General features: G+C 41.1%; 2 protein-coding genes across 5 annotated transcripts; one reads left to right on the top strand and one right to left on the bottom strand.

The window, feature by feature from the left end:
• The first annotated feature begins 577 nt into the window (after positions 1-577).
• Positions 578-14,953, top strand: LOC109469244 (coiled-coil domain-containing protein 81-like). 4 transcript variants are annotated; one of them, XM_019767719.1, is made up of 15 exons: positions 578-867; positions 998-1,059; positions 2,974-3,130; positions 5,058-5,314; positions 5,653-5,735; positions 5,972-6,135; positions 9,203-9,341; positions 9,525-9,816; positions 10,696-10,803; positions 11,332-11,361; positions 12,047-12,216; positions 12,395-12,473; positions 12,762-12,995; positions 13,284-13,510; positions 13,993-14,953. In XM_019767719.1, exons 1-15 carry the CDS (start codon positions 789-791, stop codon positions 14,255-14,257), a joined length of 2,346 nt encoding a protein of 781 aa, XP_019623278.1. In that variant the 5' UTR covers positions 578-788; the 3' UTR covers positions 14,258-14,953. The 4 variants fall into 4 exon arrangements, with proteins under 4 accessions (XP_019623278.1, XP_019623280.1, XP_019623279.1 ...); XM_019767721.1 differs by lacking the exon at positions 12,762-12,995; XM_019767720.1 differs by lacking the exon at positions 11,332-11,361.
• Positions 14,954-15,554: 601 nt separating this feature from the next.
• Positions 15,555-22,175, bottom strand: LOC109469265 (protein TFG-like). Its single transcript, XM_019767753.1, is given in 10 exon segments — positions 15,555-16,532; positions 16,534-16,567; positions 16,570-16,830; positions 17,162-17,312; positions 17,450-17,649; positions 18,060-18,209; positions 18,693-18,833; positions 19,006-19,089; positions 20,904-21,138; positions 22,028-22,175. Coding segments are annotated over 9 exon segments (1,272 nt in total). The 5' UTR covers positions 21,130-21,138; positions 22,028-22,175; the 3' UTR covers positions 15,555-16,507.
• Between the last annotated feature and the right edge of the window lie 2,929 nt (positions 22,176-25,104).

Consider the following 25,104-nt stretch of genomic DNA (forward strand, 5'->3'; position numbering starts at 1 on the left):
ATGTATCAAATTTACGGGAGAAAAGACTGTGGACCGTATTTTCTTGTGGTTATGTCGTTGCTGGTCTTGCGACCTCACGGGCACGGATTTGTTGTTCTTCGACATCTGGTTTTCATTTTCCAAATTCTTCGCGGGTTCCTGAGACCTCGGCTTTGGGGGGCAAGTCTGAGGCCAGAGTCTGAGACATTGTGGAAGATGATTGGGATTTGTTGCCTACAATTTTTCTGACCTTGAACTATGATTTTCTTTCTGACAGAACTTGAACGCAGGACGTCCAAGTCTCCGCCCACATTGGCATTCAAAACTGGCGCCATGTGCCGTAGCGACAACCAAGCAGGTGAGGGGTGTTTTTTATTCCCTTTAAAAAAATCGATTTTAGTCGTATAACCTTTTGTCAACTTGGACATTTGTTGCCCAAGCGTTAATTCTTTTAGATACGAATAGTCTAACCTGGATATTTTCCGTCTTATTATTAGTTCCCCTCTCACAATATTTGTAATGGAACGGTCCTATTCAGCCCACCTGTTGACCCCGTGACGTCACGCCCAGGTACCTCACCTTTGCCGCCCCTACCGGTGCTTTGTTGTATCAGGTAACAAAGGGTCAATAACAACAGCTGGGCGCGCATAGCAACCAGTTCATTGTGTACTGAGTAGCAAGACGCCGCCAACCTACCAACACCCCATGCATGACTAACCAACATCGCGTGTCGGGGGGAAACTGTGGCCACTTTTCGTGACAATTTTGTTCTTTTCTAGGCCCGACTGGGCTGAATTATCACCGCCGAAATGACGGAGGTTATCCAAGGACTGGTTTCCGACGCAAAAAAGAACAAATTCTCCACGATTCCGACGCTAACAGACGAAGGTAAGGACCAGACGTGTTTCGTTGTAAAATAATTTGTTACGATCTGCTGCCGTGATTTTTTACGCCTTTGTTTTTTGCAACATTTCTGAAACAGTTCCTAATCTGGGTACTCAATGTATGTGTGTTACAGATGTTGTCAGTGTTTGGGACAACGTGTCAAGCTTCGTGGAGAAGCAGATGTCTATGCAAAAGGTAAGACTTCGTAAGATAAAATTGGGACTGATATTTGTTTAGGTCACTTCCTCTGCCCGCCATATTGGACACCAGGGTGTTTTTTCTTGTTACCAAAAATATAATTTTCTCCATTTGCACACACACTTGTTAAATGAGACTTTGGATCGCAAGGATTTTTGTATATTATCTGTGACAAAAGTCACTTTATTTTGCAATTTCCTGATTCAGATTTTTGGTATGGTGGCGTAAAGTTACATGTATGTTGTCACAACTTCCAAATTCAATACATTGAAATTGTACATTAAACGTGTGACAAATTCTACATAAAACTTGTTTTCTCAAAAGACACTTCCTTTAACGAATTGACATTGGACATACATACATATTACTATCATTTGCCAAGAAAGTTTAGATCATTTTATAGTCTCATTATGTCACCAAGTTGTTTGATAGTTTAGTTAAGATTGTTTTGGATTACTCACTTAGCACCACTATAGTTCCAACTGTCAAAGTGGGATTTATAAATCACTTGACAGCAACTTAGTAACTCAGAAAAGAACCTTAAGACTGATTCAGAGAAGGAAATCCAAAGTCGTCACATCTTTTTTCTTCAAATAGTTTCTTAATCCTAGTGTTTATATAATTATAAGATACATGGAAATGAATGAATGAACTTTATTGCTCAACAATTTTACATGCACAAACTGCAATGGCAACGACTATCATACAACAATATTACAATGCTAATCTATCCTATATTTAGAACAACAAAATATTATCAATGATAACACATGAATAGAATAATCATCATGTTGATGTGCCTGCTTCAAATATCCAAAGAAAAAACTTTTTTCATTGTCAAAATTGTACACATGTTAGACAAATCATACTGTACAGGTACTTCAAATCAAAGAACAGCAAAAAATTTTGTGGATAGAACCAGAACTGTGAAAGGTCTCTGGTCATGGTCTACTGCTCGTAAAAGTTGTTCACACAACAAAGTTTCTCCTTTGTCTAAAGTTGCTACAAAAATAGGCCTCCATAACCCACAGTAAGACATGTGTTTGAGGATCTTATTTCAATCCATGTCTTCAAGAGTCCTCCAGACTTACTTAAGTTACAAGCAAACACCAGCGTTCTTGTAGTGTAGATTGCAAGTGTGTTGTAGTATCAATTGCAAGCTCCCAGTTTAGCTGTCAACAAAGAAATTGGCGTGGGAAGTCCATGGGCACAGAAGTCAAAACAACACCTGAAGTTTTGGCATAAACAGAACATTCAATATTGTACCTAGCTTTGACGAAAAAGTTTTTGAAAAGATAACTCTACATTCTACAACCAATAGCTTTAGACATTTAATCAATTCTGATTTAGATTTAAAGTATGTTTGTATTTGTATTTAGTTTGATACACATCATGGATCAATACTGTGGTCTCTAAGTAAGCTTTTTGAAGTCTTTTGCTTTCATCGAAAATCACAATCCAGAACCCTGTTTGTTTGTGTTTTTCCAGACATTTACCCAGTGTTGCTCCAATATCAGTAAGCTCAACTGAACCTGTAGAATTCAAGAGAGCAACTAATACCATACATTTTGTGATAGGAGGAGAAAGCAAATTCTTTAAGTGTTTTAAGTTTGAGGTCCCAAAACTTCTGAAGCCCAAAAAACATGTACCTGCATTGTCCAAGTTCCATTCTAGTTTTTACACATTTTCAGCCAGACAAAAAGCAAACTGCGCTTGAAAATTGAAAAAAAAAATCAAAGAGACTACACATTACTGAAATAGGGCATCTTTTGTCTTCCACTGTCTCAAAAAAGAAGTCAACCCCAAGAACTTAGAATTTAGAGTCAGCATTTTGATTAGACACGATTGTGCAAGAATTTGCAATTTAAAACTTGTATATGTTAAGTGTTGTTATCTGTATTTTTCTCACAGGGTGTCCATATAGCCGGCCTGGGGACATTTACTTACGTCCATAAAAAGTTGGACGTGGGAAACAACAAGTACATCCTGATCCAGCGACCTGTCTTCCTATTGGCCGAGAAGTTCGCACAGACCCACCAACTGGAGGCCACCAAACACTACACTACAGGTGGGTTATGCTGGGTCCTGTAACATTCAGATTTACATCTTACCAACGTTTTAGTTTATTACTCAATTTACTGTGACACTCTACTACTAAAACAGTACCCGATAGCTAGTTTGATTTTGTTCAGGTACAGGTACACCAGATGTTCAGATCCTGATCTACCTAATTAATTTGACAGGTATAGCCAGTATTACTATTAGGTACTGTAATTTACTTTATCTTTGAACAGTAGCAAAATTTCATGGTCTGAGGAAAATTGACATGTTCATGGTGGCAGGAGATGCAGACAGGATGAAAGAAAAATGATATGATAATGGTAAAAATAAGTCCATGGTACAAAAGGGACAATAAAAACAGTGAACATAAAAATACTGTGGAAAAAATCAAGAATTACAGTATACACCTTAGTAACAAAGATGTGTGTGCGTGTAATTTCTTCATTGTTTACACACTTGCCACGCATTCAAGTACCAGAGTTATCAACCGAGGATTGAGGTGTTCAAGAATTCATTCTTTCCTAGAACTATCGCAGAGTGGAACTCACTGTCACCAAGTACAGTAGGGGCATTGTCAATAGATAGCTTTAAACAATGTCTAGAGCTAGAAGTTCAAGGGTTAGGTGTAACAAGTCGATCGGTGTAATATAGCCAGCTGCCGCCGCGCCGCGTGCCTGCGAAGCTGGTGTGTTACGCCGAAAGGCGGTTATACCGGCTATACAGATACAGATACAGATACAGATTGCTTGAGCTCTGACTATAATTAGGTGAAGCACAATACAGGCTGACAGCCATCATTGAAGTTAATTAGAGTGAGCAGTGCCTAGGTTACCCTATCAAAACAATAATGAAGAAGGTATGTAACTTAGTCCTACAAATCAGCATATAGATCTGCTTCACTTCATTCATAATTAGAGTAATATATTACTTCAATGACTATATTGAGTAGATTGAATTGATTTTTTATTATGCATACATAAATCCTTTTGCCTGTCACTGATGCGATCAGTTAAGGATAATTGTGTTCTGGAATGTATTGTTGTTCCGTAATGGTTGGAATCATTGAAAACACAAAGGGTAGTGATTGCCAAGAAAGTGTCTAATATGATAGTTGACAGGTGCACGCAATCATGTAGTTACTGTCGGCCCAGTGTTGTGATTGTTATGGAGATGTACTGTATAGAGATGAGACAGGTATGAGTATGGTTGCTAAGATCAGTTGTTATGGGTGGATACTTTGTTGCTGAATGTTTGTACAAGTCACTCCAAATAAAAGGGTTAAGTACATCATAATATTAGGGATGACAAACTTCAGCCCTTAAAGTAATATATACAAAGACAAGCCAAATAAAACAAGATTTCACTCCCTTGAGGTGAAGTAAAAGGGCTGCATATAACTACAAATGTTTTTCGACATATTAACTAAAACGTACCATAAGCTATAGTTGTTTGTCACAAGTAGATTACCCATGCAGCCCTGTAATTATTTTTTAAGTACACAGATCATCAACAGCCAACTCTCTCTTAAATGATTGTGTAAAGGTTGGTCACAGAACTTACCTGTACATACCTGTACATGTACCTGTAGTGTATAGTTATTTAGGACAAGTCTGGATGGTCCTGAACATCTGGTGTGCCTAAAACAATAACAATATAATACAGAATAAACTGAACAAAGTAGTTATGACACTGTTCTTTACACAAATTTTGCCTCAAAGATGTGTAACACTTAAAACTCAGGAAAACTTGTAAATACACTTCTTTTTAGATTAAAATATGTAGATCCTCAAACAAAAATCATGAAAAACTGACTACATGACATTTTATGATCCAGTACAGGTAGTCATACATGGCTGGCCCTGTACCTAAACCCATGTACCTCTACAGGTACACAGCTCTACCATAGCTTAACCCCTGCCAATCCCTCCTCCCAGGTGAGATCCCAGTTGTCCAGCTAAACTTCGCAGCCTTGTCCCTGGAGACGCCGTTTGACCGTGACACAGTAGAAGCATGCGTACGAGAAGTCCTGGGGGCGCTGTCGCGAGCCGTGGGCTCCAGGAGGAACGTGGAGTTCACCTTCAACGGCATCGGCAAGCTGCAGATCCGAGACTCCAAGGTCAAGATGAAGTTCTACAAGGAGTTCCTCACATGCATGGATGGGTCGGGCAGACTAGTGGATGCACTGAAAAATGTAAGTACTGTAAATGTTTGCTGTGGTGGAGTTAGGTCACCATGAATATTTACGTGTTTCCATTGTATTGCTACTGTTGTACAAAAGTGTTTCAACCACAAACTTAGATTTAAACCACCCCCTTTCCTCCTACTGCGAAATTAAATCCAGAATTTTTGTCAGAGTTTAGACTATTTCCTGGCAAGTGCCAGTAGTATATGCACAGAATCAGCAAGAAATTCACCAATAAAAAAAACAAGAAGAACAACTCTAAATACTTCACGGGGTGTATAATCTTGGATTCTTTGTTGTACAAACTGTATTTCAGAATGTTCTAAATCGTTCTGTTTTCCCCTCAGCGTCCCGGTACAGCAGACTCTGTTATGTCAGACAGAATGACACCTACCAGACCTCTGACATCTAACACATTAGTATTACCAAGGTAGGTCTTTCTGTTTTCTAAGACTTGGCACGACACGACATGGCGTTACACGAAATTTCTTCTGAGACGATCTTACGAAAGTCGTAGTATTGTTCGTGTGTCAATTTCTCATATTACTTGGCAAAACTTGCATCAATCAGTACTCCACCAAAAAATTAATTAGCTTCTACCGTACAAGTCTGTGAAGGAGGCAAACACTTTGACTTGATGTCCAATGTTAACTGTCCTTTCCACAGGATATCCCCCAAGGGAGAAGGACTGAACCTGGAAGGAGATGACACTAAGAAGCCCAGCATGCCCACTATAGCAGAGGGAGCAGATGAAGAGGAAAAGGAACATGTAGAGGAGGAGGAGGGAGAACAGAAAGATGGAGAAGAGATGCAGGAAGAGGAAGTGAAAGGTTTGTATGTGTTTGATATGTATGTCTGTGTTCTTGTTCTTGAGGTCTGAGGAAATACAGCAAACTGCACACTGGTATAGGATTGTTTAAGCTGCCAGAGAGAGTAAGATAGCGGAGGTAAGAAACAGATGGTAAAGACTGCCAGAAGACAAGGAATATGTGACCGGCCAAAGGTTCTGTAGCAGTCTGTCAGGCTAGCATTGACTGTACAAGCTAGCACAGCTAGAACCGCAGAGAGTAACTGACAGAAGCTGTAGACGTTCTTGCAAGACGACAAGAGCCCAAGTTATGATTACCACTGTCTTGTTGTGGAATGCAGCAGGCATGCAATCTTCAAGGGTGAAATGCCTACAGCACATGTGTGAGCAACGCTCTGTGAGCCAGCTCATTGTGTGTAATCCTAAAGCCACACCAATACTAAACAACTTCTTACCTGAATGACGTAACAGCCTCATCATAGTCCTATTACAGCTAACCTGTAAATGATGAGGGGTTATTATCATGCTTCATTGTACAGTTTATCTGTGTTAAATGTGGATGATAAGGGTTGTTATACTGCATTGTATGACGTATCAAATCTAACTGGAGATAATGAGGGGTTATTAACATACCCAATTGTATGTGTATTGGGAGGGGTATGTGTGCATTGACACTAAAGTGGGTGTCCCAAGGTCTTATCGGTGAAAGTCCTGACAAGAAAAATACGGAGGAATTCAGTTATACATACCCATTTTCTAATGTTTAGAATTGTTACTACCTAAACCCAAACTTTAACTTTAAAAGATATGACATACAAAATCTGTTTTCAAATTGATATATACCGGTATATAAGTATAACCTCCTTGATATGATTTCACTGCTGACAGCTGACTCTTCCATTCTAGTCAGATTCATGATCAGATAATCCCACGCTCCAACAATGCCAGACCAGAAGAACATCCGATATATTCTATAGCCGAGACTTCCTTCCTCATTCACTCCATATCCCTTCTCACAGAAACTGAAGTGACAGAAGAATAATAGGTCCTTGGACAGAGGACTGACAGCTGAATAAGAACCATCATGCATATTTTATCAGGCTGTTTGTCGATACCCCTCTGTGACTAAGCAGCTTGGTAGTTATCTATTGGCCGGGGCTTTGTCATAAAACCGCTTCATCTAAATTGCATGCCGTTAGAATACAAAGTGCCACTCAGAGTGTAGGGAAGGACGCTGGCATGTGTCCGATCACGTGACGGAACTCCATAGCAACACACAGACATTCCCTCGGCTATAACCACCGGTGTTTGGGGGAGTTGTGATCAGTTTTCCCCCGACAGTCCACCCGGAGTAAAGACAGATCTAGAGGTGTCATCATGCCCCAAGTCTCAGAGATTTCTATGAACTGTATTCTCCCCCCATTCTACCAGCCCACCGTGCCCAGCTCCAATTCCAAGGGAACCATAGCCAGTAAGTTCTTTTCTCTCGGATGGTATTCAGCACTTGGAAAATTTCTCAACTGAGTCACCTTCACTACAGTAGTGCTTGCTGCATGTTACGATAGACTAAAAGTGCACAAATTAGATGATACTTTAAGTGTATGTAGCTACAATTAACCATCAATTTAAAATAGTAAATCTAGAGGCCCTGAGGACAGTGGTCACACAGTTACCACAGTTACATAATACATGTTGTAAAGTCTAGTCTGGTAACCATACGTACATGTATACTATCACAAGCTCTCTAGTATCTACATAATGCTTGAGTGTTAAAGGTTGATGAGAAATTTTACAGAAAAGTTGTTAGTCATAAAAGCTGGCTGGAAAAATAGGATGACAGAAAAAGGACTTGAGCTGGTAAAACAACCCTAAGCCAGCCCGTGAAGAATGGTTACCAGGCTGTAATGTTACCAATTGTGAGGTTTCCTGTCCTTGTTGCTAACACAGAACCCTTTTTTTCATGCCTGACTTTATCAGTCTCATCTGCACAACAGTGCAGGAGAACATGCAAGACTGGCATTTTAAAGAGTAAGTGTTGTCACCAGTAGATTCAGTCGCACAGTGTTTACTCCAGATTCTGTACACTGGTGTAAATTTTTACGGTTTTTCATATTCGTGTTCCACAGATTTTAAGTTTTGATCCTGAAGTTTAGTTTGTTTTCATGGATGGATTTTTAGCCTGGATTCTGTATCTAGTTAGTCTCTGTCATTCACTGCCTGTTACCAGGAGCTGACAGTTTCAAACGATCCTTGGTTTTAATTGGTTAGAACTCCAGATAGAGTTTTTACATACAATGCCATATGTATGCGTCATCGCTGTATTCTAAATCTGATACAAGGGATACAGTCATATTTAGGATAGATTTCTACACGTTTCCTGCTCTTTTGAAATTTGTGCACAACATTTGAATTTAATTATAAATGGGATTCTCTCTTCTCTAAAACTCTTTTGTATTGTATCACCAAGGTGACCATGGCAGCCACCATTAATACAGGAACCATGTTCAAAATTGCCACCACAAAATGCATTCCTAACACTGTAGCAACCCTCTATGACAGACATAACGCATTCTTTCCCACTATTGTTATGTCAATCACCTGCCATGAATGAAAATGGACGATGTCTCTAGCTTTGTTGTTAGGCAGTGTTAACCTACCACGGTGCTAGAGGACAGTGCGAGCTGATTAATTATTCATGTGTTGCCATGGCAACTCGAGAGAATTGCAGATGACGACTTGCAAAGTGTTTGACAGTCATAAAAAGAGCTGTGGTCTGTAGTGTTAGATGTGAAGATGCTTGTTTACTGTTGCCATAGTGATATTGATGACATCCTTCCTGTATATCACTTGAATTGGTATTTATGATTTGCTCTGAATTGCTTGATATCTTCAACACCGACTTTAGTATATAATTGTATTAATCACTTGATAATGATAAAAATTGTGATTTTTTTTTTCTCTTGCATTATGACGGTATTTGTCATCAGAAATTTGTACTACTCGCATGCAGTGACTACGAAACAGACAAAAAATTTTCAAGGTGATTGTTGTATGAACCTAACGCAGTGGTTTTGTCTTCTGTATTCTAGAATCAAGGCTGTCAGCGCCACCTAGCAGGGGAGGGTCGCGACTGCAGGCTCCCGTTGCCAAGGTGACAGGAGTCAGTCTGTTGGAGGAGTTTCAACCACCTGTTACTCCATCCAAGTCACCCTGCACTGTTAAGGATGGGTAAGGACCTCTCCCTTTTCATTCTACACTTTTAAGCCCTGTACTCCTTGTTTTCCATAGCTGATGAAAATTGGACTGAAAAAAAAAGGAATACAAGTATTTTATTATTTCATTCATGTATTTTTCCACCACGACCAAAAGAAAAGATAAACAACTAACGACTTTGGTCATCTGTGATTTCAGCCTGTCCCCACCAAAAAGTCCTCACCCTCCCAAGACCCCGCCTCCCTCACAAATGCAAATGCGCACCACGGGAGCCCCGCCCGAGGTGCAGCAGGTGCTGGCCCCGCCCAGGACCGCGTGCTCGGAACACACGGGGTCGGGCGGGGACATGTGCTACCTCTGCTACCAGCGAGCCGCCAGGAACGTCCCCGTGTCGTTTGCGGAGGAACGGAGGAGGAAGGAACTGGAACAGGACAGGTTGCTGCAGCAGTACCAGCACATGAGAGACACTGAGGCTATCGCTAAGGAACAGGTATGGAGACAACCCAAACATGATGCACAAAAAGTAGATTTTTACTTGTTCTTGATACTGTACAAAATGGAGATTGAGATCTAAGGCCTCAAATAGACAGCTGAAAAAAAGTACAAATGTATACACTTAACACATTTCTGTGCAAGAATCTTCTTTTGCTGTTCAAAAATGTTTTCCTAAACAATTTTAAAGAGGAACTCATTGCCACCCAATACCAGAGGGGCATCCTCACCAGCTAGCTTTGAACACAATTGCAGTTAGACGTGACAGGTTGATAGAATTGAACTAAATCAATACTGACATTACTCGACACACTACATGTTGTAGCAAACATTTATCCATTCAAGTATTTATTGATCTGATGCTCAATTGTACACCCTCCTGAAAGAGACACTGCCTCAATTCTATTGTATCTGAGTCTCTAAGGAACACAAACATGCCATTGGGAACGTAGTCAACAATACAAGATCCATAAGGTCAACTATAGTGTGTCAGAGTGGAGTATATAGCTTGCATGTTTTGCACTGAAAGGCTATGAATATATAATGACCCACAGTCAAGTGCTGCTAGCAACCATACCAATACAAAAGGCAAACAATATAGGTATGTTACAATTAGATGGTTCGAATGATAGTAAGTTAAGAAAGGCTTGAAGAGATTTGGTGTGTTATACCCTAAAGATTGACCATAATATTAAAATCATATTTATTTGGTGTTGATAACAAGTTGACTTTCCATCTAATGTTTTTATTATGTTCTGTTATACAATGCATTAACTTGCTACGACTTTTTATACTTCATCCAGCCTGGATAGTGTAATAAAACAGATACAGAGAGAAGTAAAATGACCAGACGTTTTATTTTTTCCTTACCTAACAGGAACAAATGATGGCTAACCGACATCACAACCAGAAGGTGGCAGCCTTTAACCTGGGCGTGTCCGAGGCACTCAAAGCCAAGAAAGCCAAAAGGGAGATGAACTTTCATGTGAGTTTCATCTCTGGCAGAAGTCACGTATATGGCCACACCAATCTAATCTGTTGGTTCAAGGATATTATCTCTGTATAATGTCCTTGGTTGGTTATATATATGTGGGATCTTTAAAAAAATGACTATACACAGACATTTTTCCCAGTGTCTGTCTTCATCTTGTCCTTTTGGAAATTTCTATGTTAAAAACGTCCAACAACCAAGGAAATAGATTTGTGTGGCCTAATAGTGTAGATTGACATTGAATGTTATCTTATTTCAGAGAAGATGAGGAAGAAATTTTAACAAAAATAAGGAAACAATGGCATGCTAATAGTTGAATGATTATGTATTTGTTTAGGATATGCTGTGTTATGTTAAAGGTGTTTTATGATTGCCAAATTGGCTGAGCAAAATAATAAAAAAAAAACCCCTCTGTATATGGAGGTAAATATAATCTCTTCACTGTATCTCTTATGTCGTGTTGTCCAATGTTGTAGTTAATTGTACGTTGGTGTTGACAAGTTGTTTCCATTGTTATTCTAGCGTGGGCTGGCCAGTGGACCTCATGGCAAGGTCTGTGGAAATATCCTGCAGGAACAGGCCATTTTTGTCCAGGGAATTCTAAATGGGCCATTTGGAAACTTTTCTTGAAACCAAGAGAAATATTTTCCAAACAAGTTGCTCTAAAATTCCCATGAACAATTACAGTCGGTTTCTTTGTGTGGTAGCTGAGTGGTGTGCTTAATAAGAACATAATTTTATCCAGGGGTGCCTGAAAATCTGGCTACCTGGAATTTATTAGCCTGGCTGAACAATAAAACTTGTGCTAACACATTTGCTTAACTTACAATAGTATAATCATGCTAAACATAAATCCAAATCTCTTTAAAACTGCTGAATTCAAAGTATAAGGTTGCTTTTGTGTGATGTTTTATAACCACATAACAGTCTTAGTCTTTGCCAGACTAACAACATGGGCTGAAAATAGTACAATTGAGCCAAATAGTGAGAATAATTTGCCTGGTGAGTTTAAGTTACCCTTAGCTTGATTACTCTCCATGCTAATTATTAACCCTATTTTTGCCAAATATACATAATCCCTTATGCTGGCCTGGTGTAGACTACTGCTGTCTACAGTCCCTTGAAAATTGCATTAACCAAACAAATTTGGTGGAGTAAAGCTTACAATGGTCTGCTGACTTTAATCTGTACTTACGGGAAGTGTTTCATGTTTTAAACATTGTGTTTTGCCTTCCAGAATGCGTACATCTTCCACACCCGTCCGCTGACGCCACCGCGGCTGTTTAAACAGGAGGAGCTGGCCAGGTTCCTGGAGGGACAGGTTCAGCACAGGAAAGACATGGAGAAGAGGGCGGCAGAGGACCAGTCATTCATCGAGAAACTGGAGCAGGCACAGCTAGCAGAAGAGTACGTTAAGTTCCTTTTTTAACTATGAAAACCTTGCCAAATACTTTCTTTAGATTATTGTATAGTTTAAAAGAGTAAAATATTATTTTATGAATAAAAATTTAAAAATAATAAATTTTTGCATATTGCTGGTTTTGAAAATGATCTGAGCTGGAGTTGTGATTCTTTTGTTTCACAGTTTGGCCAGGCAGCGATACTTACAAATGAAGGAGAAGTCAGACCAGACCAAGAAGTACATGGAAGCCCTGGACACTCAGGTACAAACCCTTGACTAACAGTAGTAAGAATTTCAAAGTTGAATACAGCAATGTTTTACTCAACTAACCTTTCCACCATAATCATGTGTCATTTAAGCTTTCGGGCTGATCTTTTAGTGTAACTCAGTTGTAGCAATTAAAAGAGTTGTACACTATGCAGTTAGGGAGACCTTTCACTAAATTTCAGGATCAGGAAAAATGTTCTAGCCTTTGAAAGAGTCGCACACTACACAGTTAGGAAGACTTTTTAGGATCAGGAAGAAGTTTGGCTGTGCTTGTATCCCTCAGGTTAGAGATATGGCCTCCCTGGTGCCTGAGATCCCAATGAGACATGTTAGCTTCAGACGACCACACTTCCTGGAACCACTGGTGTTCCCAGGCATGGAGAAAACAGACAGTAATCAGGTAGACAGGCAGGAGGAGGGAGATAATCAGGATGAGCAAGATGACAAGACAAGTGAGATGACAGGAAAGAAGGAAGATCAGAAGGACAATGATGAGCAAGACAGACAGGGCAAACGGGTAGGATAGCAAGAGACGAACAGTGTAGCTCAACGTCAAAGAATATTACGATGATTGAGAAAGCTAGGCTTGAATTTTTTTCATGGTATTAATAACTCCAGTGTAGACAGCTTTATAGGCAGCCATAATATTTAAACCAATTAATTCCATATATTTATCTTCCCAACTTTATTCTGTTGACAGGAAAGACTTAAAAGTGTACTTGCACTACTACATTTGTATATGTAGTGTCCGTCTGTTGTCGTACATGGGCTAAACTTACCCTCTACTGTTTCCCTTTATTCCTAGGTGCGTTTCAAGCCCCTCCCCCTCCCCAAGGCAGTCTCCGACTCCAAGAAGCCCATATTTGGTCTGAACGACATGACCAATGAGAAGCTAGCGGAGCAGCGCCGCCGTGCACAGAACCTGTACAAGGAACAGCTGGACGCCGTGGCACAGAGGAAGCGAGAGGCCATCCTGAAACATCTGACGGCACAGAAGGAGGAGGGAGAGATGTTGGCCAGGACTCGCCAAGAGTAAGTATAGCTCCACTCATGGGATTTATGCTAATGACCCTGAGGGTGGTACTCAATATAGTATTGTGGCAGCAAAACTGGAAATATTTCAGATACCAATGTTCATTCAAAGGCACATTTTAGGCACACTTCCAAGCAGTGCAGAAGCAGCCCCTCATTTCTTTTAGTGGTATGGTAATAAATACATAGCCATGGGGTTGATTCAACGAAATGATCATAACGTTGAGTTTGAATATAGTCCTTAACTTACATTGAGTGCCTTTGAAATAGTACCTATGACATTGACAGACAGTAACACCCCATGTTCCAACACCCCTACATTCTGACATAGGGTTAGGGTTATAGGAATGTAATGTTAACATACATCGTTGTTCTGTTCTCTGCTATTTCTTTGTACATGTATTTGTGGATTTATTCTGTTGAAATCAGCCCCATGTGTTGTAAACTATTACTAACAGCATCTCTTGTTCTTATTTATCCAGCCTGCTGAACGACCGTGCCGGCCGTTACGCCACCATGTACAGCATGCGCAAGTCCCTGGAGGACACGTGGCGTGGTGCCGTGGACATGAAGAAGGAGCGGGACCAGGAGGAGCTCCTGCACCGCATGGCGCCCGGGGAGATGTTACTGGACCAGACGGAGCACTACAGGAGGTGCAAACAGTGTCAGAGACGGCCTGCCAACTGTGGGGAATCCAACGTGTGGAGCGAGTCTCGCTACATCCCGGGCTCCAGGCTTATGGTGTAAAACTTCACTGTGAAATTATGACCAGACTTAACGTGTGACTTGCACAGGATATCTACAAGCTTCTCTAAATCTTAATCCTCTCCCTACTAAATCCCTGTCACATTTCTATTTCAAAATTTTACAGTTCATCAACATAAGAGATTAGTAGTTTATGGGCCATTGAGAAGTGCAGTATGTTGTGCATTTAGGCCAATATATTCACCGGCTATTTTAGTGTGTCTGCCCAAGCTCTCTTGCAAACCATAATGTAGCTTACTTACTTGAATGTTTTTATACACATTAATTTCACTGTTGTAAAGTTACAATGTAAGATAGCAACTTTGACTGATGCAAGCCACACATTTCTAACCTCAACACTATTTTTGGTACTGGTATGATTCGACAGGACTTTTTATAAACCTGATGTAATGCATTACGCTGCTATACGTTCTGTACAGTTTTGTATGTTTGTCTAGTGACACTATTGTTGTGACGATTACTTATACATTATATTATGCAGTAGTATATAGTTTACATTATGTTCAAGGTCTATTGCTTTGTTTTGTGTGTGCTTACAGTATTGTATGATCGTCAATTATCCAAAATGAAGGATCCCCAGTTACCAAAGTTTTGAGAAGTTATGGACTTCATGACAAGCATTTGTGCTACTAGTTTATGAAGATCAAGTGTATATTGAAAATCATGGGCACTATGTGAGAAACAACGTTAAGGACACTTGTTATAAGTATTCCTGGTACACAAAATGTACACTTCCAACTACCACTGAAATGTTTATAATAAATACAGAAGAGTTCATGCACTGTGTGGAAATTTGAGCACATGAATTTTTCACAATCATAAAAGAATGAAGAAGTTTCTGATGTGTCCTGATTTGTATGCTGTAAGCAAATAAAAGCATTTATTTTGCTCAAATTACATTGTATGTGCACTTCATTGATTGTTTTACTGTAGCATTTATACTCATAAGTGTGATACAAGGTCACACCAAAGTAATCTTATAAGGCTGACATCAACATCCTTTAATAAGTTTTCCAATTTTTGGTAAAAAAAGAAAGATAACTTGTCCCCTCCGAACATGTCTAAACACTATGCATCCCATCCAAAGGACAGTTTCAACCAGCACCAGCAACATTAAAATCAGTGTGATATTGGCTATACTGGTCAGAGGGTGCTGGATACCTGTGTAAGACCATCCCTATTCCTCCTAGTCATAAGGTGATGTGAGTGTGGGGTCATGATGCCATCTAGCAGGTTGTGAGGAAACTGCATCAGTAGTTCTGGACAATCACCCTGATAGTACATACATGTAGACAAAAGTTTATTATATTCAGGCTCATTGACCATAACTTCACAGGGTAAACACATGTCATTCATTGGTTCATGTAAAAGTCCTTGCAGTCAGTATTAGCTGACTTACAACACAATTCAAACCTCCCCTCACCTTATTCATACACCGTTGCTTTGGAACATTTGAACAGCATAACAATGTATTTTAATTAGCGTGTGCAAGAACGCAACAGTTAAATAATGCAATCACCATTCCATTTACCACTACTTCTATCATTTTTTCCAGATTTTCAGCTACGTGTATGTCATACAGTTGTATTTAGTCCAAGGACTCCTTTTTCCAACTCTTCAAGGCTATAGCTGAAACATCCTGATGCTATAACTTAGTATCATGTCAGAGACTCAGTAAAGACAGCAAAGATCATCCTTAGTAAGAATCTGCCTTGTGATAACCTTATACAACTCTAACAGAAGCTATGAGGCAACGGTAAAATGTGACAACTGCAGTAGCCATACAACGTAACATACTACAGTCTACCCCCTCCCCCATAGAAATCGAGAGGACACATTTTAGCTTAGTGCATCATTTCAAAGTTTTTGAATGCTCAATTTGTTTCACATTACACATACCAGTATTTTTGTGTGCTCAAACCCTTTGGAATTTTTTTCTCACAAAACTTGAAGTAAATTCTCTACCAAGGGCCAACTTTGCTTACACTTACAGATTGAGGAATGATCTCTAACTCTACAGTATATAGCTGATAATAATTTGAAAATTGTACTTAAGGTTGTTCTAGAATGACTTTGAGCTTAGCTGTATTTGAGAAGGCATTCTAGTACCAGTGGGATGTCTTGGTCTCCGCATAGGCAAATATATTATATACACACTACCCGGCTTCACTGATAGCCCTGTCCTGGGTGCTGGTATCGTGGGCCAGGGCCGTAACCCCCCTAGCGTACGGGTTAGCCTGTCCAGGCTTGGAGGGGGTGGCCCCCCCATGGGGGCTGTGACACCGTAAGGGGGGTCTGGCCTTGTGGACCCTGCCCCTGGTAGGATTGCTGTGTGGATGGCATGGAAGCAGGGGGGTAGCCCTGTTGTGGCTGGGGGGCTGCGGGACCAGGGTAACCCCCCTGCTGCTGCTGCTGGCCGTACATCTGTGGCTGGGAGGCAGGGGGGTAGCCAGGCTGCTGTCCTGGCTGCTGTCCTGGCTGCTGTCCTGGCTGTTGCTGTCCTGGGTGTTGCTGTCCCATGTAACCCTGCTGTGCAGGTGAGTACTGCTGATATCCTGTGGTATGAAAATACTTGTCACTTTCAGTCCCACACACTGAGTATCAACATCAGGCAAGAATGTCTGGTAAGCATGCTTCAACACAGTAACAATTCAAACTTCTACCACAGCACTTGTAAATGGTCCAGACATTAAAGTGAACATACTGGTCATTTAAACACAACAACCCATTAAACAATGAAACAAAAGATGATCACAGAATAGCTTTATTTCATCAGCCATACCCTGGTTAGAATACCTAAAACTATACTGAGACAGATAAGGCTAAATTTGTCTTCAAAGACTGTTCCTGGAATATCTCCATGTGAAATTTGAAAAAATGTCTGACCTTGTTGTTGCTGCTGCTGTGGCTGAACCTGTGCCTGTGTGGGAGGGGGAGTTGGCTGGGGCTGAGGGGGGGTCGGCTGAGTCTGAGGGGGGTATCTCTGCTGCTGGCTGCCATAACTCATCTGCTGGGAGGGGTGACCAGGTGCTACAGACTGTGGGGGGAGGGAACATTATTTCTTCATTTTTTTTCCTTTTTGAGATAAAATATCAAAATGAGTTACTAGTACATGTACGATTTTAAAGATTTAGCTTTCAAACTGTAGAATCAAACTCCAGTCTGAGACCTTACCTGTGAGTAAGGGGGTTGGACGTGCTGTCCCTGCTGTTCCTGCTGTTGCTGTCCCTGCTGTGGCATCTGGTGCTGCACCTGTTGCTGTACCTGCGGCTGCACCTGCTGCTGCTGTACAGGTGCCACCTGCTGTGGTCTGTGCCGCTGCTGCCCAGCTGAAGATGCACTGCTAACACTGTCAGGTGTCCCCGGACGCTCTCCTGGAGTAAAAACAAACATAAACTTAAAATACAGACCTCGGGCAAGGTGGTCTTGTGGTGAGGGTTGCTGACTTAGAATCTAAAGGTCCTGGGTTCAAATCCCTAGCTCACCTCAATATTGTGTCCTTGGGAAAAGCACACAGATAACAAAATTACAGTCAATGTGAGCCTCATTACAATGATTTAAACTAATAAGAACTACAGAATTTTGCTTGGTTTTCTTACCCATATGTGCTTCAATGTATGTGCTTCAACTTTGGAAATTTCAGCAAATCTAATTTGGACTTCCCACATGTTTCTGAAGATTATAGCACATGTGGTAGGCTGTTCCATTCTGATGTAGTTCTGTAGGTTTCTTTCTTGTTGATGATTAGGATTGTTTGTCTGAAACCCCATTGACAGAGACTTACTCTCCGGTGTGCTGGCATCGTTCAGACCGAATGACGACATGACTTTCTGTGTGGCCTCGTCCTGGGATGTCTTCAGGGGGTCAAACATAGCAGCGTTGGCTGAGTTGACGGGTTTGGGAGCCTCCTGGGGGGACTGCTTACTGCCATCTCCTGCAAACAAACACGTGTGAGGGTGGAATGTACTGGTGCAGTTGGTGAGCTACCTCAGTAATGCCCCATGTCACACATATCATACTGCATCCATTAAGGAAGAGAGAAAAATGTGACATTACCGGTGTGCTATCACTAGAAAGTGTATTTAGTACAAATTCAGAGATTTCCATCTATTTGCTTAAATATTCATCCTAATTAATGACCAATGCTATGAGCAAGGAGCTTTTTGAACAGAGTTATTTTTACAAGAAACTTTCCCAATTATGTAAATTATTTCCCAATTGTGCAAATTATTTCCCAATTATGCAAATGTCATCGCGGATTCGAATTAACATATACACTTTACATAAATGGGACACTTGCATACAGTGACCTTAGTACTACTAAGTTAAGGGTAAGGATTATATATAGTGATACTGAGGTACAATGTACAGTACTTTCTCAGTTTCTGTGTATTTTTCTACAGACACGTGAGCACACCTGTTTCGTCCTCGGAGCTGGTGACCCGCGGCGGTGGCTCTAAATGGTCGATGATCAGGTTAATCCTGTTGCGAATGTTGGCGAGCTCCGTTCTCAACATCTTCACCTGGTCACTCTGGAGAGGTCGGGGCTGGCCATTCACTGGAACACAAAATTATTCACTAGTACAAGTAGTTTAACACAACAAGAAAATAGATTTCACCCCTTCGTGAGCTTAAAAATGCTGCATTTAGAGTTTCTGTGAATTTCTTGTTTTAGTCATTATCTTTTGCATACTGCACTAGTCCCTGGAGGAAGACCAAGTCTTACTCACCAAAGATGGTTAGTTTGAGAATCCTACTGCACTGGATTGCAAAAGACAAGTCAGAACTGTCTGCTATGGTGATCAGGTCTCCATCTGAAAGGACAAGGAACATCATAAAGCCATTCAATTATTTGGCAACAGTACTTAATGTACCTGTAACAACTTACATACTCCCTGATATGTTATGAAATTAGATTTTCTAATATATACACAATTGTCTGTTACATGCAACATTACAAGTTGTCAGGAATGTTTCTCATTCAATAAAACCGAATGAGCAAATAAATGAAGGGTCAAAGTGAGGGGAGACCAATGAATTTGAAGTGAAGGAATGAAGAAACAAGTGACTTATAAATGATGAAATGAGTGCACAAATGAATGAACGAAAATACAAAGTGAATAGAAGGGATTGATGGATGAGTAATGAAAAACTAATGAATAAATGCATGAATGAATGAATGTACACACGAATGACTGTAATATAATTTAAATTATCATATAGCCGGGTGGCGTAGACCAATCAGAGGCCTCCGTTACCCGTGCTTTATTCTCCGATAAACCATGGCTCAGCCGTGCGTTATTCTCCATAAACCATGGGTGAAACCATAATGATATAGGGGTACACAGCTCTTTCTGTTAATATTCATAGCAGTTTCCTGGTCAGACAAAATTATGTTTTTTTTAAGCTTCATATAAACTAAAATGTGTGTGAGTATGAAATGTATATGTAAATAGATAGAATTTGAACGGGAGAGCAAAAACCATACTTATTTTGACACCCCTACAAAAAGTGGTATCGCCCACATCACCTGACTGAATCAGACCAGGGATCAGACGATTTATTTTTTTTGGTCCGCCATCTTGCCTTCTTGTGTCATGGAGAGTTTGCCTAATTTCTACATGGAAGAGATAACAGACGCGGATTTAGATGAGATATTTGGACCCATGGAGGTTGAGGAACAGACGCTGGAAGCTACACCGGAGACAGAGGTCAGCAGGGTGCGTTTCGCGTGTCTGAACGAACAACAACTTGGCGAGATAGAGGAGGGGCGAGTTGAAAAAACTACTGAAAGGGCAACCAAGTGGGGAGTGAAGCTTTTGAAAGGTGGGTGTGTTCTTTTTTCAAGTGATTAGCAGGAATAGAATTACATTTGTTTTGCTAATGTTATTGTTACTGTAATATCGACAGGCTGCCAAATTTATAACAGCCCTGTACTGAACTGGAATTTTACAGCAAATTCTCTGATTTAGAATATAATGTTGATAAGTGTGCCAATATGTTATTGGTAGCTGGAGTCTCGAGAATCTTCAGAAGAATTTTGTTCAGAGAATCTTGTAAAATGATCTGTTGCCAGTTGCAATGCTGCAAAAGAAACAATTCTAAAGTGTAAAGTTGTAAACTATATTTATTGTAAAATGATCTCCATATTTATTTTAAAGTACAAACCATGATTATAATATTTTGGAATGTATTGTTATGTAAATATTAAAGGTTTAATGTTTTGAACAGGAATTGTGTTGATTCATTGTGTCAGTTTGGATAGGCTATATGATAATAACGTTAATGCACCGCCTTTTCCTCGGTGTATATGGTGTCATAAATGCATGGTCAGCTGCTATAACCACCTCATAAACCACCTCGTTCGCTTCGCTCACTCGGTGGTTTATTCGGTGGTTATAGCAGCTGACCATGCATTTATGACACCATATACACCTCGGGGCGGTGCATTAACCCTTTATTAATGAAGGCATGAATGAATTAAGAAATGGATGTAGAATGAATGAATGAACATGAATGTATCAATGAACGAATGTACACACTATGAATGAATGTACACACAAAATGTGCCCATGAAATGATGAATGAAGGCATGAATGAATGAAGAACTGGATGAGTGCAGACTGACCCTCGTCCTTGTACTTGATCTGGACCTCATCGCTGCTGCCCAGCTGTCCACGGAACACTCTCTGCATCATGAGGACCAGCTCATCATATGTGATGTCCTCATTATGGATGGGGATGCGCCGGATGTCCTCCCCCAGCTGAGCCTTGATGATCAGCTTCCCGCTCAGGTCCAGCTGGGCAAAGTTGTTCTCGGTGGCAGAATTCATGGCGCCTGGGCTGTCTCTCATATACTCGGTCTGGCATGGGGAAAATAACAGTATGAATAATAAAACGTAATGGGTACTGTAGGCTTCTTCAATTCAGCATAATATGTAGCGTAGCATACATAGCATACGTAGCATAGAGTGTTGTCGTGGCCCCCCATGTGGGCCCTCATTGATTGGTACACTCCAACATGTACAAGTTAAACCACCTGTACATGACGTAACAACTACCTACTCTCCAAGCAAAGATTTAGGCTTCGGCTTATTTTTGGCGTGTTTAACTTAAAGGCATTTTTATCATATTATTGTAGTAATAGTAATTTTTTTCACTCCGGTGGTTAATGGTAACTGTCTGGCAAATACATACTGCCTGGTCAATTTGATAGTGTCTTTAGTACTCTGTAAAATTTACAGACACCAAAAGATCTGCTTGGAGATAAACCACCACCTGGCCAGTTGGACCACTTTTTGTTGGTCCCTTTGATATTTTTCCAATTAACACTGATTGTATTATATTTTGGCCAAATCACACATAACTTTACAACACAACCCTGTACAGGAAACAATAATTTTCAGCACAGAAATTTTTGACAGGACGGATGTGTTTGACAAGGAAGTTACATGCCTCCTTGGGTTGGAGTAGGGTTAGGTCGGCATAGGTACCAGTATTTGGTCAGGGCTAGTTGGTTAGGTTTAGGGTTAGAACTCGACCGAAGTGTAGAACCGACTTGGTCTCACAGCCATAAGAGTTGACCAATTATGTTCCGCCTCGTACGCCAAACATCCATCCATGACATGACGAGACACAAATTTTCATAATTTTTACCCCCCTCCCACCCTGATACACCCCGAGTGTTTTTGCAGAATTAGCGTGATTCTGGTGCTGTAATTCCCCGTAGAAATATCTAGGAAGGCTCCCTACCTTATATAACGCGTCGATGGGGTTTTTGTTCCTCTCCTAAGATGCTGCGAACAAGGAATTTCTCAGTATCGTACGACAACCCATCCCCGAACGAAACACAAAATCTCGTGAACGTGGCACTGAAATCTCGCGTTACGTTGATTAGTGCAGGGGCGACATCTAGCAGTTGGTAATGGAAATGCAAGCGTCCCGCATCCTTCGCGCGTTCAAATTACGTCATAGACTAATAAGTCTATCTATCTCTTTTAAACAATGGTTTATTTTGTCACAATAATGTCATAATGACCCCTTTAACTGTCAGCTCCGAACGTTGGAAAATGACACTGCTGATTTGCTAGATTTGTTGGCCGCACATAAACAAGTTTGCGGACAGATCGCTGGTTGATATCTTTCCCCCTATGTTGTGGGATGGCTGATGTAGAGACTGCCGTGCCGGAGGAGATGGAGTGTCAGGAGGATCTGACAGGATCTCCCGTCATCACTCACGCCTCGATCCACCGCAAGAACTCAGACTACATGGTACGTATACGTCACTGGCCTGGCCAGTGGTGGGCCAAAAAGAATCACACTAGTTTTTGCAATTGCGCACCTGCTAGTAGAACCTTCGTGCGAATTGTTCATTGCACTTACTTTTTTAAGCATTTGAGTTTTTTCCTTGGGCCATTTTTTTCCCTGGAATTGCAAAGTTTATTTGGAGGGGGTGGATGTAGGTCAAAACTGGTCAAAATTTGTGTCTTTTGCCTGTTTTGCACGCCTGTACTACGATTGATCCCAAAATAGCGAGATGGCACTTCTTCTCTTGTTGGCATTTGGACCGCAATGCCACATTGGGACAGAAATTAAAATCCTTTTTACCCAAACGTGAAACCTGACAAATCCCAATATATATATATATTACAATATTTAATGGAACAGCTGCAGCAGCCTAGCCTGGGTGCCATCCGAATTTGTAACGGCTCCCCCGATTTTTTCGGGAGAGCCGTTACAAATTCGGATGGCACCCAGGCGATTTTTTCGGGGGAGCCGTTACAAATTCGGATGGCACCCAGGCTAGCAGCAGCCCACTACCCATGCCACTACTTGTACATGTGCCCTTTCAACCCCCATACGTTCTGTGCCTTGCTGGACTCCAGGTGGACCACTCAGACCCCATGCTGGAGACTGCCATGCCTGATGAGATGGATTTCGCCCAGGTGTTTGCCGGGGAAAAGGACGAGGCGCAGGAGACGGTGGAGATTCCCGTGGACGACATCCCTGTGGGAGACAAGAACCTACCAGAACCCGAGGAGAGCAACATCCTCACGTAGAGAAGAAAAAACACGTCTGAAACACCAGCGTCTACAGATATTAATGTCGGGAGCGATCATGACAACGTTGTGTGGGTGGTTACTCTAAACATCATCAGGTTATTCAGTCAAGTTACTCAAATTACTAGTATACACGCACTCTTCCTTCTAGTGATCACTGTGACTATAGTTTTCTGACTACAGGGCTTCCCTGACAACCGTAAAATTGAGGAGATAGAGACAAGACTACTACTTACTACTAAAACCGTCTGCTATATACGTATATACCGCCACCCAATGATAGGAGTTGCGAATACTTTAAACAGCGCAGCACTACAGTATAGTACAGTGCAATAATGCGACGGAAAGCAGCAGTTTGGTTGGTTTCACAACCACCGTTGAACCTACACTAATGCTGACCCTTTTCGGGATAGGTATCATGGACCTAATAACAAAGTCGGTGCCCAGTCGAAATATGACTTAATACTGTAGTTGTTATTACGTTGCCACATGCACATGGTGACACATGGCACTGTAAATAAATGGAGCACTCTATGTTTTGAGGTTTACAGATCAATCTTACCATACTTGTGTACATCAATAAAATGATGTGTTAGAATGTAATTATTAGCTGTGATGTTTTTGATTATCAAACATGAGGGGTCTACTCACTCACTCACTCACTCACTCACTCACTCACTCACTCACTCACTCACTCACTCACTCACTCACTCACTCACTCACTCACTCACTCACTCACTCACTCACTCACTCACTCACTAATTTAGGGTTACATAACCCTAACCCTAAATTAGGGTTAGCTAACCCTAAATAATTAATTAGGGTTACATAACCCTAAATTAGGATCCACATAGTAGCCTTTTTGCCAGTTAGTGCACCTCTCTCCCTAAATTAGGGTTGGAGCTTGATTGAAAGGTTCACAACAAATAGGCCAGCTGCCTAACGACAGCAAGTTGATAACCGAGACGTGTTAGCAATCCAAGGCCTTTCCAATTTGTTCGCTATCGTCATAAAATAATTTGTTTTCCCTTAACGACCTTTTGATAGGTGAGGGCGAAGGCGTGGTGCGTAGTGCGTCAGGGATATTGACTGCGTGTATTGTAGGTAGCATTAGTGTGTTGTAGGTAGCATTAGTGTGTTGTAGGTAGCATTAGTGTTGAATAGATGCCCTTGACTTCTTTGCCCCTGTTAGTTTTATTAGTGTCCGCTCACATCCGGTGACACCTACGCTTTTTTCATGGCAGAATTCAAAAATTCTATGAACGGTCGTGGATGGTCGTACGGCTGTCTTGCGACGGGAAGTGTCGTCGTAGATCATTGTTTATAGACGGTCCTTTTTGTCGTAACCTCGATGAACAAAAAGCAGCACCACGAATGAGATCGCGTCGTCATAGCAGAACATGTGGAAACAGTGTCCCCCATTGTAAGCAATAACCCACTGCTTATAGCCTCAGATGACGCCATCTTTAATTCTGGTAAGATTTTACATAAACAATTGCTTGACATCCGCATTCAGAGGACAAAAACGTGCTAATCTGGGTCGTCTCTGGTTGTAGCTTGTTGGGTTGGGCAGGGTAAGGTGACACATGTTCTTAAGCCGGGAGTACTTCGTGCGTAAAAACTGCACACACTTTGTAAAAAGGGCGGGAGTAAAACGATCCGGACGGTAGAAAAAAACATCAGCAGCTTTCTTTTACCAACTCTCTGTGTTAAGCCGGAGTCACACAAGAAAATAGCCTGCTCAAGAGTCTGTGAGCTCAAGAAGGGCAT

The sequence above is a fragment of the Branchiostoma belcheri genome, unplaced genomic scaffold (genome assembly GCF_001625305.1).
Source record: "Branchiostoma belcheri isolate BF01 breed outbred unplaced genomic scaffold, Haploidv18h27 scaffold20, whole genome shotgun sequence".
NCBI lineage: Eukaryota > Metazoa > Chordata > Leptocardii > Amphioxiformes > Branchiostomatidae > Branchiostoma > Branchiostoma belcheri.

What these genes read in the sequence shown, in the direction of transcription:
- LOC109469244 (XM_019767719.1), top strand. Translation starts at nt 789, where the DNA reads ATGACGGAGGTTATCCAAGGACTGGTTTCCGACGCAAAAAAGAACAAA. An exon ending in AACACATTAGTATTACCAAG is followed by an intron (nt 5,736 to 5,971) that starts GTAGGTCTTTCT and finishes TCCTTTCCACAG; the next exon opens with GATATCCCCCAAGGGAGAAG. An exon ending in TGGAAGCCCTGGACACTCAG is followed by an intron (nt 12,474 to 12,761) that starts GTACAAACCCTT and finishes TGTATCCCTCAG; the next exon opens with GTTAGAGATATGGCCTCCCT.